At 38.6% G+C, this 23159-nt stretch overlaps 2 protein-coding genes across 2 annotated transcripts in view; both read left to right on the top strand.

The window, feature by feature from the left end:
* lrrc74b (leucine rich repeat containing 74B) overlaps window positions 1-13431 on the top strand; it is a 32404-nt gene extending 18973 nt beyond the window's left edge. The window contains exons 5-10 of the mRNA XM_084945192.1: window positions 5586-5792; window positions 7895-8004; window positions 9028-9143; window positions 9517-9595; window positions 11924-12019; window positions 12101-13431. Of these exons, the coding sequence (XP_084801318.1) occupies window positions 5586-5792; window positions 7895-8004; window positions 9028-9143; window positions 9517-9595; window positions 11924-12019; window positions 12101-12217 (725 nt within the window). The 3' untranslated portion in view covers window positions 12218-13431. The remainder of the gene's footprint in view (window positions 1-5585; window positions 5793-7894; window positions 8005-9027; window positions 9144-9516; window positions 9596-11923; window positions 12020-12100) is intronic.
* A 1210-nt stretch (window positions 13432-14641) lies between these two features.
* nipsnap1 (nipsnap homolog 1 (C. elegans)) lies at window positions 14642-22879 on the top strand. The gene is made up of 10 exons (XM_084947181.1): window positions 14642-14872; window positions 17154-17281; window positions 17903-17948; window positions 18276-18370; window positions 18723-18793; window positions 19083-19223; window positions 20392-20423; window positions 20544-20638; window positions 21645-21728; window positions 22280-22879. Exons 1-10 carry the CDS (start codon window positions 14826-14828, stop codon window positions 22342-22344), a joined length of 804 nt encoding a protein of 267 aa, XP_084803307.1. The 5' UTR covers window positions 14642-14825; the 3' UTR covers window positions 22345-22879.
* Window positions 22880-23159: the final 280 nt, after the last annotated feature.

The raw sequence follows: 23159 nt of genomic DNA, 5'->3' as shown, positions 1-23159 counted from the left end.
ATAAATAAATAAAAAATCCACAAAGCTAGAACATCTTCATCACTGATTGAAAAAATAAGAACATTTGAGTTGGCTTCAGTACTTCCTCCAAATCATCTATGTGTTTTTTTTTTAGATCCCATTCCTACAAGAGTGTTCAAAGAAGTCCTACCATTAACCTTTAATGCTTCAATCTTAAATATGTCTCTATTAAGCTACATATCACAGGCCTTTTAGATGGCAGTAGTTAAACCACTATTTAAAAAGCTAATTATAGGCCAAGCTCCATCATTCTTATTATCTCAGAAATTCATGAAAGAGTAGTTGTAAAAGAGCTAACTGATCATCGGTTGAGGAATGGTTAATTGAAAGAGTTTTAGTCGGGCTTCAGAGCTCATCACAGTACAGAAACAGCTTTAGTGAATGTTACAAATTATCTTCTTATGGCCTCTGTTAAAAAGTCCTTGGGCCAGGGCATGCATTACCTGCATGGGAGGAGCATGATTGTCCAGGGGCCAACAGCCAATCAGAGTGCTCACCCGTTCTCTCCTTGCTGTGGCAATTAAAAGTGTAGTCGGAGAGTAACTCTTCTGCAGGCAAGTTATGGACTTGAGTTGAATCGGACTAAGGCGGGCAAGTAACCACATCCTTACTTGCCAGAGAGAGTGTGTGTTCGATGTGGGCTCGTGGCAAATAAAGTTCTTCCACTCTGACATCATTCCCCGTCTCTGACCGGATGTTATTACCAGGGAACAGTACCGAATCACGTTTCAGAGATAGTGGTCCAGGGCGTCCGCTATAACAAGTGGTCCTTCGAGCCGGATCTGATCCCTGTAATAAAAGCATGGAAGAACAGCGTGCCAGGAGACACCAGGCTCTTCGAGGATATGACTTAAGTGACTATCTCCCCCAGGGGAGATCATCACTTCCCAGATCAGCACACACTCCCCCGCCGCGTCGGAGACATGAGGAGCCTGGTGGGGCTCATGGATCTCCTCGGTCTGAATCTCCGGTCACTCAGTATAGTTTCCAGTCAGGATGGGACATTGGGGATCGATGGGAAGAGGACACCGAAATGTTGCAGCAGGAGAATAATAGATTGAGAAGCGAGCAGGAAGCCTTGCTGGAGGCATTGGACCAGTTGCGACTGTAGAATGCAGAGCTGGCTAAGAAAAGTGACCAGAGAATGGGCCAGCTTCACCCCCAGGCTACAAATGAGAGAGCAGTTACGTGAGCAACTCAACCACCTCAGCAGTGTTATTACTCAGTTGCAGAGTGCATGTGATACACGACCTCCTCAACAGTTCGAGCGAAGGGACCAGTCTGCCAAGCTGGATCGGCAGGCCAGTCCTGGCCATCACAGTGGAGCAGAGTCTGATGGTGGCAAGAAACTGCATGTAGCTTCAATCCAAGGAGTTAAGGGACACGTTCTCCCAGGACTTGATATGACAATGCCATATGAGGGGGCTCTGCGGGAATCTGTTGGGCAGCCAGATTCAGCTTGTCAGCACCCTTTAGAACATACAGCAACACGCCGGCATTCTCCCGAAAGGTACGCTCTTTATTCCAGACATCTTACCCGTCCCTCGGAGAGGATGGCAGCATCGGTATTGGACACCCAGCACTCTCGACAAAGAAGTTGTGATTACTCACCTGAGGGTTTCACCTTGTCAGAGAGAAAACAGCATGCAGCAGAGCTGCCAACTGGAGGTTGGGATGGCCCCCATCGAGAGTATGGGTCGCATTACCAGGCCCCTCCAAGACCCGCGCACTCGGAGTACTATTCGTACTCTAGATCCCGACAGCCGAGCCCGGTGGGGGGTCAGGAGCGCTATTATAGGGGGCCAGCACCTACAATCCCAGATTTTGTACACCCAAATCCACAAGAGTTTGCAAGGCTGAGGATCGCATTGGAAAATATCCTCCCAGCCGACGCAACAGAACGGTTTAAATTCCAAATACTGGTAGACCATCTTAAGCTGGAGGAGGCCCTGCTTATTGCTGACTCCTATAGCCATTCTAGGCACCCTTATACCAACACAATGGATGCCCTCAACCAGGAGTATGGACAGCCGCATCAGCTTCCGTCGATATATTCATCTTCAAACCATCCCCATTCCTACACTGACTGACTTCTCACACTGGCTCGAATATGAGCTGCAGGTGCAAGTTGACACGGCACGGTTCAGCTCAAAGAGAGCAGTGTTTCCGAGGGGAGAGGACAGGAGGAAGTCAAACACAATACTCTTGAACACTGAGCCCCAAGAATCTGGTGCCGCTCCAACAGTGGCAGCAGCCAAACACAATGGGAAGAAGTATTGTCCTTATTGCAACAGCGTCGATCACTCTTTAAACAACTGCTCAAATTTCAGACAGCTACACAAAGCACAAAGGCAGCACTGGATCAAGAGTAACAACCAGTGCTGGCGCTGTGGGAGGATCCACCGTGCTGCAGAATGCGATCTAAAGATGCGCTGTAAGACATGCAACCAACGACATCTCCTTGTCCTCCACAAACTCAATGACAGGTCCGCTAAAAATGTGCAAGCCGCCCAGGCCTCTTCTGCAACAACAGGCTCAGGTACTACATGAGTGGGAGAGGAAGTGTTGTACATTGACAAACCACTAGGAGGATGTAAAGTCCTATTAAAAATCAGCAAAGTTTTACTGAGGAATGGCGATCGAGTCCTAGAGACTTATGCTGTCTTGGATGACGGGTCTGAGCGGACCATCCTTCTCAGCACCGTTTTTCAGCAGTTAGGGTTAGGGGCAGCCTGAAGAATTACCGCTGAGAACCGTGAGACAAGATATCCATGTCCTCCAAGGGGAGGCTGTCTCCTTCAGCATTTCTCCTGCTTCCCAGCCGAGACGGACCTTCAAAATCAACCGAGCTTTCACAGCCAAGACACTTGGGTTAGCAGAGCATACTCACCCAGTGGATGCCCTTAAGCGGAAGTATCATCATCTCAGGGGTCTGGCGCTGCAAGAATTGACAATGCTAAACCAGTGTTGCTAATAGGATCAGACCACCCGCATTTGATCACCCCAGTGGAGCCAGTCCGACTCGGCCCCCCAGGTGGGCCTGCAGCTATCAAGACACGCCTTGGCTGGACTTTACGTGGGCCAACTCAAGGTGTAGTGCAGCAGTTGAGAGAGCAGCAGTGCTACTTCACCACCTGTCAGTCCCCAGGTGTAGACCTGCTGCGAGATGTAGAAAGACTTTGGCAAATGGATGTGCTAGCCTGGCGCAGTACCAAAGTCAGCACCAGGTCACGACAAGACCAAGACGCTATTAAGCTTCTCGAGACTAAAACAGAGAGGGTAGAGATCGGGGGAGTTCAACGGTATGCAACACCACTCCTACGAGCTCCTGACATGCCTACCCTGTCTGCGCCAAAGGAGGCAGTACTCCCTCTGCTCCGCAGCACAGAGCGGAGGTTGTTAAAGTCATCAGAGAAGGTCCTTTGCTACACAACTGAGATTCAGAGACTACAACGTGAAGGTTTTATTGTCAAGCTTGAGCCTGGAGCTGACAACACTCCTGCTAGCTGGTATATCCCACACCACATGGTGCAGCATAACGGCAAGAATCGAGTTGTGTTCAATTGCTCATTCCAGTTCCAGGGGCAGAGTCTCAATGACCATCTCCTCCCTGGACCTAGTTTGGGGCCAACCCTCCTAGCAGTGCTTTTGAGGTTTCGACAGCACCCCGTCGCCTTCAGCAGCGACATCCGTAGGATGTTCCATCAGGTCCGCCTACTAAAAGAAGACCAGCCACTCCTCTGATTCCTCTGGCGGGACTGTAAACGTGACGACCCCCCTTCTGTCTACGAGTGGAGAGTACTCCCTTTCGGCACCACATGTAGCCCCTGCTGCGCTATCTTTGCCCTCCAAAAGCACGTGCTAGATCACAGCAACCCAGGGGAAGACGTCCGTGAGACTGTGATGCAATCATTCTATGTCGACAACTGCCTTCGGAGCTTGGCGACAGAGGTAGAAGCTAAAGTACTTGTGGAGAAACTACAGAAGCTTCTGGCTGATGGAGGTTTTGAGTTAAGACAATGGGCCAGTAACCAGCCCTCAATCATCAGCCACCTGCCCCCAGAGCTTAGATCAGACAGCGCTGAGCTCTGGATCACACATGGCAAACCTGATCAGAAAGAAGCTGCACTGGGGCTCCATTGGCACTGCTCATCAGACAGGCTGTACTACAAGCTCCACACTGTTGACCATCCTCAAGTGACCCTGCGCACAGTCTACAAGGTTTTAGCGAGTCAGTACGACTGACTTGGCTACATTGTGCCATACACCACAAGAGCTAAGATTATCGTTCAGCAGATGTGGGCTTCACGGACTGACTGGGATGACCCCAACCTTCCTAAGGACCTTCTCCAGGCCTGGATTGAATGGGAGCAGGACTACATGGATGTACTATAGTTTGGAGGTTTAATAGTCATGTGTTCACAAGATTAAAACAAAAAACAAGCCCAATTAATCTTTAGATGGATATGAAAAGTAAATGAGTCATGTTTACTGAAAAACACTGAAGCCAGTGATACCATGCTGTTATCATCAGGAGGCTATCAAGCTCCATTGACCACTCTATCATGTTTATGTGAATGATAAAGATAATCTTTTTCTGTTGAGGCTGACAGAATTATTGTAAGTATAAAACTGGTTTAAACAGAACATTTGACCTGATGACTTATAGAAAGTGAAGGGATCACTGAATACAAGATAATGGTGGAGGTCGGCGTGAATGTCTGTAAATGTGCACACTTACAAAATGTTTTACTGAGAGACATAAATGTTGACCTAAAGGTGGTGCTTGAAGAAAACTAGCTTATTGGGATTCATCATTAGAGCAGTCTATCCAGTCTGTTTCAGTAAAAGCCAAAGCATGTTGCAGCTGCTGCTGGTGCTAGATAAAATATTAGGGATCAGGAGAAGTAGTTATAATTCAGTCTCGGGGGGGATAGGAATGCCTGTAATCTTGAACCAAATTGCTGGTCCAGTTGATTTGCTGCAGTTGAAATGCACATTGTCACTATATACTGAATGCATTATTTCTCAGTTACTTTTGTGTAAATAACTTTAAGTAGTATTTGTCTTTCCAAATGCATTTTCAGATGGTGATAAGCCATCAAAAAATCCAACTTAATTAATTTTTAATTTTAAAATTAGTTGATTAACTTAAATAGCATGCAATAGCTAGGAAGGTCATTTCAGACACATTGCTGTAGTAGTGACAGTATCTAAAAACAGTGATTTATTTTTCAGATTCAAAAGCTTTATCAAATGCACTCCCCAGCTAAACCTTTCGCATTTAAACTGAATTTTCCTCTACCTCCTCCCAAAGGAAATTTACTCCAAAAATAGAGACAGTATGTGAGAAATATGTGAAATACAGAAAAAATAAAGCAGAGGAAATGATTCATCTTTTTTTGTGAAATACTGTACTGTAATAATGACAATTACCAAATGCTCAAAAACATTTTGAGAGTGCTATTTGGTCTTTTTGGAACCTTCTTGTGTTTAGTTTACTTGCCACTTTTATTGGTCTCTTTTCACCTTGCATGATATTTCAATTTGTGTGTCAATCCCAGAGGTGGACCTGTCCAATAACAATCTAGAGGTTTATGGAGCCAAAGCCATAGCTGGTATGCTTAAAGAGAACAGCACCCTGGTGAGCCTCATTCTGTCAGGAAACCATTTCACAGACCGGTCCACTGAACACCTCTGCCCAGCGCTGATCACCAACACCAAACTACAGCACCTCGACCTCAGCTACAATGCTCTGGGGGAGAGTGCAGGTAGCAAAGTAATTAGTTTTGTAAAGGTCTCATAGTTTCTATAAGGCTGTAGCCTTTCAAAGATTGAAACAGTACCCATGACTCCAGTTTTTATTAAGATGATATTAAAGATTTGTGCAAGAGATACAGTTTTTCACATATTTTCCATTAACAGCACCAGATAACTGAACTTCAGGACCCAGAAATTATATGTTGCATCAATAAATCGCAAAAGACATTAAGGCAGTGTGGGGAATAGGATGTAAATTCTTTTTCTTTGCTTTTCATCTTAATTTGGGCCTTTAAAAAAAATCTGCCCTCTGATTTCCTGATTTCCACGAGAAACCAGCAGCAGAGATTAGAAGGCACAGACAAGATCCATTGCTAATGTTGGCCTAAGGTGTAGCTGCTAGTTTTAATTTTGGTTATCCAGATAGGATTAAAGGGTTAACTGGGCAAACTGGAGAGCACAGTCCGAAATATTAGTGTAGACTACTATAATTTCCTATATTATTGTCCTGTAATTTCACTTGCAGTGTAGATAAAACCATTGAAAATATAAGGCACACAACTATTTAAATACACTCATTGGTGAATAGTTTCCCTTTCCATCTTTTGAAGATATTTTTAAGAGTAGCAAAATAATTTATTTAAGGATTTTATTGTCTAAAATCAACGTTATTCTGTGTTTACTTTTCTTTTTTATCTGTACATAAATGAGTAGAACAAAACTGAAATAGGATTTTTAAGGCCAAGAGATAACAATACAGAAAATTGTATATACATATTAGCCAGTATTCGTTTTTCTTTCAGACACACAAAACATAAACAGATTTCCTAGCATTTGTTATCTATAGTTATTTGTCTAGAGTGCCCTCTGTTGGACAAACTATGTAATGCCAATACTCATAACATGGCTAAAGAATGTTTCTCCCACTACTTACTTACTTTTTTTTAATCACACGTTATAAATACTGATATCTGTAGATCAGCAAGTAGTAATATCGGCCTTTGTATCAGCCCACCCATAAATTGGTCGGATACTATGAATGATTATTTTCAATATGCCAATAGCTGCTGAAGTCATTGTATATGCTATTTTTGCTCTCTTTTCCATTTATAATTAATGTACAATAAAGGCCTGTGAAGTGACTATTACTGTTAAGAGTGCAGATTTATTTAACATTAGGACTATACTGTATGTAAGCATGTAAGCAGAAGGGGGGTGGGAGAGGGGGTTCTGCTGTCATAAAAGATTTTGCCATAATGGTGCAGCCTTATCTCCAAGCAGTCATAAGACAGCATGCAGCAGCAGATTGTGGCATTCAAAGGTCAAGCACATTTCGCCTTCATTAAAACCTCTTTCAATTATCATGCGGATGAGCTTTGTGACAGGCACCTTGTGGAAGAATGGCAGACCAGAGCACTGAGCATCTGATATAGATAATTGAAAATAAATCTACATGAGGGAAAGGGGACACCACCATATCTTATCGCTATGATTCATTCCCACATGCTGTATTCTGTATTCCTCATTGCTTCTGCTGATATGTCAAAGTACATTTTTATGTGTTTTAAGCGCACTCTAGCATGTACCAAAAGTGTAGCAGTCAAACACACTGACATTCATGCTATGGCATTATGGCTTTTCCAGCTGAGCACATTATCTTGAGTGATTATGAACCACCGAGTGTCATGCAGTTTTTTATATTTATGGAAAATGTCAGTGACATGATGAAGGGTATATATTTTTGTCCAGGATAGTTACCTCTATAGTCGTCACTCAGTAAAGCATTAAGGGAATATACTGGAGATCATACAGTGTTTTGAAGAGCAGAGTTTAAAAAAGTTTTTCTGTTATGTATAATAATTCATAAACATGTCTAAACTATCTTGTTACCATTTTTACACATTACATTATATTATATAATGTGTATCTAATATATTACATTAGATACACATTATAATTATTCATGAATAATTAATAAACAGACTCACTATTTCTAAACAAGCCTTTATATGAGGCTGAGTACATTTCATTGTTTTAAAAATGCAATAATGCAACTATTTATTTTATCAGATTGCCCTGAATTATTCTTATGTTCATTTTCTATTTTCACAAGGGGAACACCTGGGAGATGCTCTGTCTGAGAACACCGGGCTGAGATCGCTAAACCTGGCATGGAATTGCATTCGACAAAAAGGAGCAGCAATGCTGGCCAATGGTCTTGGGGTAATACACTTGGACATGAATGTGTAAAGCCTAGATTAGCTTTCTGACCTTATGCAAGACAAAGAAGATCTAATGGTACAGTGAAAAATAAGATTAAAGTACATTGATTAGTTGAAGCCATCAAATAACAAATTATCCTAAGTTAAAATAGCGGTATGTCAAATGAAAGTGCCTAAAAATATCACAGCTGCTGTTAGGCATAAATAATTTACCAGTCAAGTAAAAATATTTAACTTCATGTGCATAACCAAAAAATGTATACTTGAATCTAGTAACCCTCCATTTTCTAACTCCACATCCACATTACATCAGATTTTGCACAACTTTCCCTAAAGCTATGAAAGGCTTTATATAACTTCCTCATATCTGCATTTGTAACCAATGAAACCAGTAAAAAAAAACAAAAAACGTGAAAGTAAGTCCCTCTTTAAAATGGCCTTGAACTGAAAAATGGGAATCCAATAAAAGGAAAGTACAAAAAAACGTTTGTGAACTGTACCTTTGGCCACCCACCTTTGGCAATATATTATACATAAAGCAATCTATTTATCTGAATTGATAATGACTGAAATTTTGGCTAAGTGGAGTGGAAACTCCCAAACCAGGGATACTTAGCTGGTAAAAGAATTATAACAACATCATAATGATGCTACACTGACATCAAAACCTATTAAGATTAATAATATGGTAATTGCTAATTGCAGACGACATCTCATATCTTGGCTGACTCCCTTATCCTGCTTTGTGAAGCAGCCCCCCAGGCAGGTATTCATCAAGCATCTCACTGCAAGAGAAGCTATACAGTAGTTTTCCTTTCCCTATCTTATTGACCAACATGGCTGAGTGGACCCTGATCACTGGCAGGTGTGATTGATTCACACCCTGGCAGGGATTTTTAATTCAGAATCTATACTTCACTGTCATTTTTAAAGTAAGATATTTCTTTTGTTGAGATTTAATCTTGTTAGAGAACTTGTTCAAGTTGTCCCTTTAAGTATTGATACATTCTTTTCTGTGTTTCAGGAAAATGTTTTTCTTAGAATACTGGATCTGTCATTTAATGGCTTTGGGAAAGAAGGAGCCAGTGCTTTAGGACAGGCTCTTAAAGAGAACAATGTTTTAGAAGAGTTAAATATCAGGTATGTGTCTTTGTTGTGTTACTATCGAATGATCAGATTAGTGAGTAGAAATTGAGAGCTCAAGCCACGATCATTTTCACAAATTAGAATTCAAAATCTTATCTTTGACATTGTTTATAAACTTCCTGGCGAGTTCAAACTACTCTTCCAGACTGATTCTAATAGATCTTAAATGGTGATTACCCTTTTTCTTAAAGAAAGAAATCAAATAATCCAGTTTCCTCTGCCGTTTGCTTAACTTTTTTAGTAAAACAGAGCTTGCTTTACAAATTCACTTGGATGAATAATGCCTTTTAAAAAAGTAACACTTTATGATTGCTTCCCTCACACTCCAACACACACTCTTGTTTTCTGTTTTTGTTTCTCGCCACAGTAACAACCGAATACCCCCTGAAGGAGCAATCCACCTCGCCATGGGCCTCAAAGTAAACAAGACAATCAAATCCCTGAATGTAAGCTGCTGAAAAGAGATTGGTTCTAGCTTCACGAGCAATGGGGGGCATCAGTGGATAAAATAGGATAAATAAATGGATCAGTGTACTTCATTTTAATGTAAATGCTCAAGCTGAATTGTCAGGTGCTCAGCTCAGCTGACTGAAAAAGTTATAGAGAACATGCTAAATTGGGTTAAATTCTGCCAGTCGGATACTGACTGCTTGTGCGCTCCTGTGTTCGAAATTTTTCATAGCATATGCAAGTTTTAAAATGTACGCAAACTAATGAACAATCCTTGAAGATTAATCAATTGAAAATTTTTTGATATGAGAAGCATCCAAATATTCCTGAAACAAATTATACTTTGTGTGAAAGCATAAAGCTTCACAATAAAATAATAAAATCATTGTGAGAAACTCAGACTAAGCAACAATAGCAGCAGTTGCTTCTTTTAATATGATAGCACACTAACCCAATTCTGAATATAGCTGAAATAGTAGTCCTGGGTGGTCTTTGTCATTGTTTTTTATTTTTTGTTTTTTTCAGCTTATAATGCTTTCAGGCAGTGAAAAGTCTGTGCTGCAGGCAGGACATTTAAGCACTTTTACTCTCTTTCTAAGAAGCAATTGTTTTGATAGCTGCAGTATATTGTTTTTAGCATTGTCTTTTTCAGACCTTCTTAAAAAAGATGTTGTTTGGATGGCAGCATATTTTGCCCAATATATAAAATCTGTTTCAGTCTTGATGATTCCTTTCCAGAGGCACGAGCTGCAATTTCCATAGGCATTGATATACCCCCATACCATCAGAGGTATGCAGGATTTTAAACTAAGTTTTGATAATAAGTCAGACAGTCCCTCTCCTCTTTAATCTGGAGGATGCAGGGCCCATGGTTTCCACAATGAGTTTCAAATTTTGACTTGTCTAACCACAGAAGTTTTCCACTTTGCGTCAGTCCATTTTAAATTAGCTTTGGCTGACAGAAGATGGCATTTCTGGATAATGTTCACATATCTTTGCATCACAGAGCTTTAACCTGCATTTGTGGATGGCACGGCAAACTGTGGTCACAGAATTCTGGAAGTGTTCCTTAGTTCAGTTTCTCTGATAGATACCCTATCTGTTTTTAAAGGCAGTGCTGCTCTAAGATACTCTTTTCATACCTAATCATTTTCCTGACCTGTACTCAGTTTTTCCAGATGTTTCTTTTTAGTTAGCTTTTTGTAGCCTTTTGTTACTCCTCTTTGGAGACATGTTGCTAAATTAAAAATGGCATAATATTCTTCATGAAATAGTAAAATGTCTTGGTTTAAGCATTTGAATTGTTTTCTATCTTCTACTGTGAGTAAAATATGAGTTTATGACGTTTTTACATTTCATTACATTTTTTTGCTTTCTGTTTTATTTTGTTTCTGTTAACATTTTCAGTTTGGAATTGTGTTTGCACCTATACTGACTTCATTATTTGAAATGCTGGTTTCTCATGAGCGAACTGACTCCAAACTTTTAGTCATCATTTAAAAAGAGGTGTGTGTGCGTGTGCGTGTGTGTGTGTGTGTGGTGTTAAGAAGGTGAATTTGTATCTGCTTCTATTATTTCAGCTGTATTTTTCCTTGTATATTGTTTAGATTGACTCTGGAGAATTACATAATGCAAATTTTGAATTTAAATAATAATAGCCCAAAACCATCCCAGGAATAAAGGAATAAGCTGGCATTTGGGGACATGCCATAGATATAAATGAATGTCTACCTCTACCAGCTGGTTAGTTTAGTGGAGCATAAACACTGAAAAATAGTGGCTCTGTGATTACACAGTCTGCCTAACACTGTCTGACGTGTTGTAGTTTGTCTAATCTGTAGAAAAACTAAAGCGTAAGGAAAAACAGTTTCCAGTTTTATGGGACTTACAAGTACAGCTTTCTTGGCATTAAGCGTTATAACAGCAAAGACTCCAGGAAGTTATTGGTTCCTTCCCAGAACCCACATAAACAGCTAATTATCATTTTTACAAAAAAAAAATTGCATTCAACTAGTTAATTATTGAATTTCATAAGTGCTCTTGGCTGGACTTTGATGCTACTGAGCAGAACCACGCTAAGTTAATTGGCTAACTTCATGGGCGCTGAACAGATGTGAGAAGTGTACTGATTTTGTCATTTAAATCTCCACCAGAATGAGAAAACATGATGAACTATTTTTTGTACATAGCTTCACTGAGGAGATATGATGATATGAAGGGTAGAAATATTTTTTTAAAGTCAATAATAGGAAGGTTCTTCATCACTTGCCTATCCAGAACATAACAATTTTTGCTGTTTTTTCTTGTGTACTGTGTGTAACCAGATTGGTAGGAACCCCATCCTGAATGCTGGATGCTATGGGATCCTTAAATCTGTACAGGACAACCCAGATTCAGCCTTGGAGACTTTAGATTTTTCAGTAAGTCACACGTCTTAGGTACTTGACATTTTTCCAAGTGTTCTCTTATTCACTAGTTCCTCTGTGTATCACTTTCTCTAGGACATCACAGTAAGCCGGGATTTTGAAGACTTGTATACAGCAGTGAAAGAAATATTCCCTGCGCTTAGAGTAAATCATGGGGGCCGCTTTGGCACATTCAGCAAAGCAAAAGCTTGAAAAGTGTTACTGTAATTGCTGTACTTTTATGCCAGCAAAGATGGAAGAAATCTTGTCAAAGCCCTATGGACGTTTTCATCAACAGATAAACCAAAGGATGCATGCCTGCAAAAATATAACTTTTAAAAAGATGTCTTTTTTTGTTGTTAAAGAGCCATGAGAGCATATCCTTCTGAATAAAATGCACTGTGAATAAATAAAACTTCTTAAATACCCAATCAATTGAAAATAAAGGCAATTCAGATGCTCATTTTCCAGTAGAAACACCATGTGTGTAGTGTTTAAAACAAATTTATTTGATGAAGTCATACAAAATAGGCATAAAATAGAGGTATTGAGTATGATTCTTTTTAGCTATGATCTGATTTGATGTTATATAATGTCAGTGGGTAGAATGATGGAGAGGATCAGAGAGCACTGTATTGTGTATGAAAAGAAGTGAAAGTGGGTTGCACAAAAAGGATTTAAGTACTGCATGACTAGTCTAATAGAAAAACCAGCTTTGAAAGAACAGTCCACTATTAGATAAGAGACCTGTTTACTGAGGCAGGACAACTCGAGCTGTGTTAGATACATACAGTGAGCTGTCATTTGTATGCATGTATCTCTCCCACACACCACTAAATGATCTTAAGCCAAGTTATTTTATTCCAGAACACTGTATGTAATATGTAATGTATATGCATTTGAATACATTTTACAACTAATTGGTTTATTTTGGGGCTTTTTAATAGCTTGTAGGGATTTGGGTCATCTTACGACTACATTTGCATATTTTTTCATTAACAAATAATCAATACTTATTACTATTACTACTTTAGTTACATATGTACTGTATCATAGAATGCATTAAACCCTCTGATCATTTGGCTGCATGCATCTCTTCCATACAACATAAAATGATTTTGAAATCAGTAGAACTATTGCAGATGTGATAAACACTTATTGGCACAACTTCACCTCCTTCCAAAGTACATGGAGAGGAGCAATAGTCTAGAGATTGAAGCTTTCGTTGGGGGTCACAGACAGAAACCCATAAATAATAAAGTTGTTCTTCATACAACAAGTTGCTACAGGAGTTTCAACCTCTTTACAGTTTGTTAGGTGCACCTGTTCAGTTGCTCTTAATGCATACACCAACTACATGGCAACACTTAGCTATGTAGACATGGTCAAGATGACCTGGTGAGGATCAAACCAACCAACAGGATGAAAAAGAATGGGGATTTAAGTGTTTTTGAACGTGGTATGGTTGTTGGTGCCAGACAGACTGGTCTGAATTCTTTTTTTTTTTTAGAAACTACACTGGAACTTTCCGGTATAACCTAAAGATTTCAGAAAGAATGGTCAGGAAAAAGAGAAAACGTCTCATGAGCATCAGTTCTCTTGGGGAAAAAACCATAAAACTGAGCTATGCAGAGGAGCGTCTAAGAATTGCATAACAAGTTAAACCTTATGGACTACAGCAGCAGATGACCTCACCAGATGCCACTCCTGAAAACACAAAACTAAACACCAAAATTGAACTAAAGATCAGAAAAACATTGTCTGATCTGAGAGTGTGGCATATGCAACATGAAAGCAATCCTGCCTTATATCAACGGTTCAGGCTGGTGGCAGTGTTGTGGAAGATTTGGACCCCTTATTTCCAAATGAGCACCAGCAGGTGGTAAAGACTCCCAAAAACCACACAGGCTATTGTTGCTGACCATGTTCATGCATTTATGTAGGGTGACCATATTTTGATTTCCAAAAAAGAGGACACTTGGCCCAGTCACGAAGAACTTTAAGAATACTGTTTGCTTAAAGAAACCTTTAACATATTTAAACAATGCCTTCTCTGTGCTGTTATGTGAATGGTGAAATAAAAAATGTCATATAGGCTTTTACAAGTCAACAAGTGCAAAAAAAAGTAGAGGGTTGGTCATCCTAATTTATGACCACAGTGTACTCATCTTCTGATGGCTGCTTCCAGCAGAACAATGTAAAATATTACAAACTTTATATAATCTCAAACTGGTTTCTTGAACATGACAGTGACTTCACTGTACTCAAAATGCTTCTACAATCACCACATCTCAATCCAGAGCACTTTTGAGACTTGGGGGATCAGTAGGTCCACATTACCCATGTGCAGCCGATAAATCTGCAGCAACTGTGTGATACCGTCAAGGTGTACCAAACAAAGTGGCTGGTGTAATGTATATTTCATTTTTAATAATCCTGAAATACAGGGAAGATAAGTACCTCGATAATTATTAACTTCAGGCTGTCTAGTGACTATAGTTTTATTGTATGCGTTTAGTTCTTCATTTAAGCGCATATATCACTTAAAGCACAACATACGCTGATCTACTGGATGTTAGATAAAACACTGACCTTTTGGATTAAAAACGTAGCGTGTGACGTAGGATCAACTAATTGTGTCTGATCGATTGTGCATGTGCACTGGCTCGCTCTTTCACGTGCGTTTTTCAATCTGTGGCTAGCTGACTCAGTAGCTTTAACGTGACTAGCGGTCACATCACAGACACACACACACACAGGTAAACATTAACCAGCACAAGTTGTTTGCGTGTTAAAGAAACTTTTTGCTGGAAAGAAGAACATGGCGACAACTAGGTCTGTTCAGGCTAAAGGATATTTGCTGTACAGGTAAGCTATTTCTGTCAATCTGCACGGAACCAGTAGGTAAACCAGTTTTTGCAGATGTAGGAAAACATGTGGACCCATTTAAATAAATGAATTGTTAAAGCAGCAAATGGCAAACGGTTAAACATTATTTTTCGCAATTCAATATCTTTTATGTTTTCAGGCATATTGCATATGGATATATTGTATCTCTGCATTATGTTCCTATGATACGTTTATGTTTTTCAAACATGGTTTGATCACTTGGAGGACCTCTGAACTTTGTCCTGTCTGAACTTTTTTGCCTCTATAGGGTTACGTAACCACCACTAGGATAACTGGGTCCCAACAAACTGAACATGGGGCCGATAGCATATTGTGTATGACACCTACTCATCTGAGAGTAGGATGATCAGATGTCTGTTTATGTTGGACAGCACAGCTCTCCCCTTTTCTTTTCTTTTTCTTTTTAATCCATTGTCCCACATATTGAGCCAGTGCTCCACTGAGAAATCCTAAGCTTTGCTGATTTTGGTAAATATGGTGGAAAGTACCTCAAAGAAAATAAAGTGACAGTTTATTCTGGTAAATACAGTTTTTGTCTGGATGCAATTTTGGATTTTTTTTTTTTTTTTTAAACAAGGGAAAATATAGCGTGTTGTGACACAGCGTCTGTGTGTCATAATTGGCTAAAATGGTCAGATATTGCTCAAAAACTTAAGCTAACCTATGGATATCATCCCTATTGAAATCCAATGATCATTACCAGATAGAACAGCAGCTAAATAGCTATTGAAATAAAAGAGAACACACGAGTATATAAAGCATGAGACGTAAGAACAAACTTCAGCTTTAATCCTCTATTGTATTTACTTAGAACGAAGTAGGAAAGTTTGCATTTAAATATAATTTATTCAGCGTATACATGCTAAAAGCTAAGCTGGTAACCTACACACTTGATTGCATGTTTAAATTGTTTAAGTTTCCCCAACATTGCTGGCATGCCCCACATTGTCTCACACAAACACAATGGTTTTACCTCATGTAGTTTTGTGGGATTGGTCAACTTATCTTTAGCATATGATTTAAATATTTCATTTAATATTATAATTGGATTTCTTTTTATTCTTGGCCATTTTTCAGCCTTATACACCAAAACTTTGTGGCTACTAACAAGTTTCTACCTTAGGTAACACACCTCCACAAGACCCATGATGACGGCCTTTCATCAGAACCATTCAGTAACAGCCAGATTTTAGAAATGATCTGTCCTGCGGTATTGATTTTAGAGCCAATGAAAATGTTGTCTCACTATGTGGGATGGGGAACAAGGGATGAAAATGTTGTGCAGTTCCACACAAAGTGGGTCAACGGGTTACCATATTTTTTTGTGCCTCCATCCAGTACGCATTTGCTCTGTCACTGACTGAAATGTTATTCAGAAAACAAGTCTTTGGCTTATTATATGCTTTGTTATTGTTGATAGGGTGCCATGGGAAATGCATTTTTAATTATAGCTTCCAATTAAAGCCATTGGCCCATGGGGTTATTAAAAGAAACGTCCCACTGACCTTGAAAGTTTTAGGACTTTAGAATGACAAAACAAAGCAAAAGACTCAGCAGATGACTTTGCAAGTACTAACTTGAAACATAATATGGCTTCCTAATCCATTAGTGGGGATACACCAGCTATACAGTATGAGGCAAATCCAGGATTTGAGGTTAATGTGACATTGTATTAAAATTGTGAGTTTTATAAAGAATTACAAAGGTCCCTGAATTTCAAATGTAGCTGAGTTTAAGTATGTTTGTCAATTTTACTGTCACTTTTCGTAATGAAACTGCTGTTTTACTGTTTGGAATAATTCATATCACCTGTACTTCTCTTCTTTTCATTGGAACACCTTCTAAAAGTACAGCTGTAACACATGACGGATTGAAGTTTTACTTCTCTGCTATGTGGGGCAAGAAACGGCTAGGTTAATATTCAATTACCATTTGGAGCCTCTTGGATAGTTCCAATAGTTGTAAAGTGAATAATATTCCCCCTTTATTCACTCCAGAGTGGGTGAAATAAAAAAGTTTTATGGTTGAAGACACAAGCTGTGGCATTCAGCCCACTCACTCATACAGTATGCATATTTTTCATATCAAAGAATATTAGCATGACTATCTTTTAGCCCATATGTCATGCACATCTCCATGTTCCTTTTTAAGTTTTTCTTTTTTATATTGACAACTTCTGGATTTTTATGTTTTTGCTCCGAGCTTTTGTGAAACTTTCTTTCATCTTGTTTCTGTGTAGGAGGTTTTCAGAGAGCAGCGACAAAGGCTGGTTCCGATCCTTATTTGTGCACAAAGTCGATGCCAGGAAAGATGCTCACTCCAACCTGCTTTCAAAGAAGGAGACCAGCAACTTGTATAAGATTCAATGTAGGCCTACACCTTTTTACTTACATAAAAGCAAGGGTTTAGTTTCTTTAAGTGTTGGGTTACAGAAGGCCAAAGACAAGTGCCTGCGATACACTTACATCACATTATTGTGACATGGAACCTGTATATGTCTCAAAAGTGAAATAAATTATTTAAATGGAAGGCCATATGACCTCAGAGAAAACTGAAAACAACATGAGAGATGAAAATGGGAATCCTCTGCAACAGCTTATGCATACACAAAACACTGACAGCAACAAGTAATTCTAAGATAAGATGATGTCTCATGCCTGTAAACTTTAGTGACATCTGAACAATTTGTCTGGTTTTCTTTTAGTCTGCAGAGGTAACCGTTTCTGTCTCTCGAGCAGCAATCTATCATTCTCTCAGGGCTTTGATCTTTTGTGTTGCGTACATCACACCGCACAGGGATTTCAATGTGAACACTCTATCAGCCGTTGCCTATAATCTATTGCAAGTGAATCAGTTTTGTATATCAAGTCTTTGCTGAATCGGAGTGTGAAATTACTTTGTTGAAGAATTTGAATGTTGCTTTTATTTTTTATTTTTTTAAATGCATCCATTTCTGATAGGTTTCTCTCTGCCTTTTTTCTTTTTCAGTTCATGACGTCAAACCAGAATGCCTAGAAGCATACAACAGTCTGGAGTATGTACTGATACATTTGAAATATTTCCTGCATCTCTGTCAGTCAAGTTACGTTTTCAGTGCTTTACTTTCTTTGGATTTCTTTCAGTAGTGCAATAGACAGTGTGCTGGACTAATTAATCAAGATATGGTCTGAACAAAGTTAAAATCAGATGAGCTTCATGATATAAATGTATTTAAAAAATGAAGTGAAGATACAGCTGAGTTTATATCTTGGATGGATTTTTATGCTTCTAGTTGGTTTTTAAGCTAAAGTGAGAGCATTTCCAAACAGCATACACCTTCATTAACTTGTATTTTATTGTATTAATTTTTTGCTGGCTTTAGGGCTGAAGTGCAGAAAAGACTTCACGAGGACCAGGACTACCCGTGTGATGTAGTTGGAAGCTGGAATACCTGGTATGGAGAACAAGATCAGGCTGGTAAGCAGTAAATGCAAAAAGACACCTTTGACTGATCACTGCTGCTGCATGTAGATTGTTGGACATATTTTTCTTTCCTGTATCAAGTTCCCATAAAACACAATTTCAGTGGCTGACTTTTTGCAGAGCTTTGCAGACACACAGATGCTACCTGATGACTCACAACCAGCACTTCACCTTCTGCATATATGATAAATTAACGTGATAATTTCAGTGTATCGTATACATAAAAAGCAGTCGGTAACTATAAAAAGTAATTGCATGGTGATGGAGGTTCTTTATCTCTTAGTTGTGTGGGTGGCATCAGACCTTATGCAGTGCTACAGTGACATCTGCTGTTGTTTATCTGCAGTGCATCTGTGGCGATACAGAGGAGGCTACCCAGCTTTGACTGATTGTCTGCAGAAGTTGAGAGCTAACAAGGCATGCTGTGACCTTTTTAAACGTCTCTTATTCAGTCAACATTGCATACAATACATACAAGGCCTTTGATTTTCCAGGGGAAAATTGCTTATTTTGTTGTTTTAATTTGTTGGTTTTTTTTGTTTGCTTGTTTTTTTTTTTTAAGTAAGAATTTTCTTTAAATGTTAATGTGTTGTTTCTGTGGAGAAAAGGCATTTCAGAGGTGCTGTTTTTTGTTTGTTTGATTTTTAAGATATGATATTAATATTCACTTTTTAGCGTTATAAACAAACATTTTATCCCTTTTTAGGAGTACTTAGAGTTTCGGAAGGAAAGGGCCAAAATGTTGCTTTCAAGACGAAATGAACTTCTTCGGGAGTTCAGTTTCTGGAATGAACCCCTTCCCAGACAAGGACCAAACCTCTATGAAATGCGCACCTATTACCTTAAGGTATCTATTTATGCTGCACATTTTTAAAATGCATAGCTTGAACATGTGTGACCAATACAACATAAATACTGTTTGATTTGTAGGAAAACTAACAAAGCAGTCTGTTTCTGGGTTTCCCTAACGTCACTTTTATCTTCAGTAAGCAAGTGAGCCTCTTCAATTTTATTTTTATACGTAGTCTTCCATTTCAGAAGCTCAAAAGTAATTGGACAGTTCATTGACGAGCAGTTTTATGACCAGGTGAGGCCTGTTCCCATTTTACCCCAAAATAATGGGAGGATAAAATTGGAGAAAAGGAAAGACACAGCTCACCATCCAAATCATCCCACGTTGTCTGTCAAATATGGTGGAGGCAATTTTGCATATGGGCATGTAGGCCTGCTAAAGCATGCTTTTTATCTACTGAAGATAGAACTGAAGACGGAGAGACCCAGAAACAAGAAGCAAATGAAGGTGACAGCAGGAAAGGCCTGGCAGAACATGACATCTGCTCTTTAGATATATCCTGATTACTTGATTTGAAATCTCCTGTGGTGATTTACAAAGGCAAAATTACAAAAAATATACACATCTGCATGTTGTATACTATTTTTAAGTGCATGGCAGGGTCCACATTTAGCAAAATCTAGATGTACTAGTGTACTGTTCATGTGCTGTTCAAACAGTAATAATATAACTTTGGTAATCCTGTATAACTGTCAGTGCAGTTTTTATAAATTTGTTACATAACTAGCATAGTTCTTATTCTCAATGTTTTCTTTCCATGTTTTTCAGCTGCTTGTCTTGAACAAGTAATCCAATTCTCATCTGTTTGAAGTAGTCATATTTTTTTCACCTCTGGCCTATTCTACAATTTTGCCCTTCCAAGGTTTCCTGCGTAATTTCAGCTCACTTATTCAGACCTGACTCACTGAATTGAAGAGTGTCACAAGTGGAGAGAAGTTCAAAAACAGCTATGATAAAAATCTGTTTACTCAATGCTCCAGTTCTTCTTGCATGCAGGCTTGTGACACCCAGAGTTCTCTGATCGGTTAAAAAAACAAAAAACGTAGCTATGAATAATAGATAAATAGTGCTTTCAGTCTTTCATTTCTATGGAAATATGATGGTGGTAATGTCATAATCTAGTTTCAAACCTATTCTAATTAATATTATACTTGTGCTTCAGCCAGGAACCATGATTGAATGGGGCAATCGCTGGTGAGATACGTTGAATTTATTTAAATATATGTCATTTGTCTGAATCTCTTTCAGTGGAAGTGACAATATCAAAAGTGTTTCAGTGATCTTTATACTAAATAAGATAATGTTTTGCAACAGGGCGAGGGCAATCAAACATAGACAAGAAAACAATGAGGCAGTAGGCGGTTTCTTCACACAGATTGGCCAACTCTATGTTGTTCATCACTTGTGGGGTGAGTAATTAAGCACTCTACACTTAGAACATGCCAGTAAGATGAGGTGATTGACTGCTGTATGTTAAAATGTCTGACAAGTTTGGTCTGGCTGAATTTCAGCTAACTGAATGCTCCTGCATACATTCTGTATTCTAATGAATCACTAAAGTTCAGTGTGACGGTTCCAACATAAGCCCGGGTGTGTCAAACATCAACAAAGGATGATTTTACACTCGACATAACATTTGGACTTTTGATTGCATCGTGGAACAGGAAGCATTATATTGCGAGTCAATCAAATTATTAAAGGTGTTTTAAGAGTGGTTGTCCATATTTTTAATATCATCTGAACTCTGGTTCAGATGATATTAAAAATATCAAGCCTCTGGGCTAGAATCATAAATTTCACAAATTTTTGAAGCCTGTATTATCTCAATGAAGTAAGGGCATTCAGACAAAGAGCTATGTCAGTGTGTTTCTTTAAAATGACAATAGCATGAGGAAATACTGAGACATATTGTTGTATTGCAAATATTTTCCATATGACATGTTTGGCTGTTTTATTCACTGATCGACAGAATGCACTAATACTTGAAATTCAAAACACACGGGAAGAAATATTTGGGTGGCTTTTTTTACGTTATCATTCAATTGTGGTCTGACATTTATGATCAAATTGACCCATATGTGACCCACGAACTACATGTTCGTACCTGAAATGTGGTAGAACAGGAGATTCACATCATGTACTGCATGTGCAGCTGATGAATTTGCAGTAACAGTGCGATCCTATTATGTGAAAATGGATCGGAATGTTTCCAGCACCTGGTTGAATCTGTGTAGTTAAGAATTGAGTTTTGATGGCAAAAGAGATTCGGCCTGGTGTTAGCAAGGTGTAACTAATGAAGTTGCCAGTGACTATAAATTTTATCCACACATAATGCGATGTAATATGTGTGTGTGGTGGGGTTTTTTGCTTTGCTTTTTTCGTTGGAATTTTTTTTTCTTTGCCGTCTTTTCATAGCTTATGAGAGCCTCCAGTCCCGAGAGGAGACAAGAAACTCTGCCTGGCGGAAAGAAGGATGGGACGTAAATGTGTATTATACAGGTAAGAAAGAAATGCTTCACCCAGGTGCCTTAAAAACCCAATGATTTTGTCAGGGCTTTATACCTCGCTGATTATTTTTACCTGCAGTTATATTCAGCAAAGTTGAGACTCGTAGATCACAAAACTCTTTTAATCATAGATGCCTCCCAACAATTTTCTGCTGAAATGTGTAATGTGGTCTGTGTACTGGATCTGAAATCTGTATTTCTTTGAAGTAGGGCTAAAATAAACCTTGAATGTTTTCTTTAAATGTTTGCCACAAAATCAGTAAATTATATAATGCTGCCTCCCCTCCCCCATTGTTGTTAGTGATGGAGATGACAGGTTTGCAGTAATAATAATAATAATTTTTTTTAAAAATCGTAATTTATTGGCCATCCATGGTAATATGAGACTTAAGCAGTGTGAGCATCAAATTATAAAATGATACTGCCCAGCTTGAAGAATTTTAAGAGCTGTATGTTTGTTGTTTGCTTTCCTGTTTGTTTATTATTACAATTGTAATTTTCGGTATATCATTTTCTAACATGTGTCTTTCTGTCTGTCCTCAGTGCCTTTGTTGCAAAGTATGGAGTCAAGAATAATGATTCCAACTAAGAGTTCACCTTTACAATGAGAAAGTGACTGAGACTGCAAATAATTCAATGACCAAATTTTACTTAACTTTTTGGTCTTACTAATTGTAGTTTCCATTTCTTTTGTATGATCTGTGTTGTTACTAAAAGCATTGAAGTAAAACTTCTGATTCCATGTTTGTGATATTGCCAAAGTCAAAAGTAGATGTACAATTTTCAAGCACATTCAGTATAAAGAACATGAAAAACCAAGATTTACAGGGGTTTAGATAAAACACGTGAAGGGGGGAAAACACAAGAGAAAAAGTGTTTGTGCGTCACGGTGTTATTGAGGAATTTTTACCTTCTGATTTAGTGGAGTGAAGTGAGGTGTGTTTGCTCTGTTTTGATCATTAATTGATGTAACAGAACACATATTGGGGTTTTTGTTTGTTTTCTTTTCCACAATAAAATGTTTTATGATAGTACTATTAAATGTACATGAATGACTTAATGAATGAGATCATGCTAAGTTGCAACAGTGAATGTAAAACAACCGTTTGATAAAAAAATAAATAAAAACAAAAGCCTGCCTCACTGATTGTACTTGAAAATTAAGTACATTTCAATTTTGCAGAATCAATTAGAATTTAAAGTCAATGTGTAAAGATGTTACATAAATTAATACATTAATCTGGGAATTTTTTTTTAAATAATAGGTGACCTACACAAAATATGGTTCTTGTAATATTTAGAATCAACATTAGAATGATGGAAAACAAAAGTATGCAAAACCATACTGTAGTCTTTTTTTTTTTCATAGCCTAGCTATGTAAGTGTCATAAAAACCATGTCACCCTGAGCAACATCATTAATT

The sequence above is a fragment of the Perissodus microlepis genome, chromosome 12, assembly GCF_051167445.1.
Source record: "Perissodus microlepis isolate ML-2025 ecotype Zambia chromosome 12, ASM5116744v1, whole genome shotgun sequence".
In the NCBI taxonomy this organism is placed as follows: Eukaryota; Metazoa; Chordata; class Actinopteri; order Cichliformes; family Cichlidae; genus Perissodus; species Perissodus microlepis.
The sequence above is the reverse complement of the archived record's forward strand: the minus strand, read 5'-3'. Positions and strand labels throughout refer to the sequence as shown.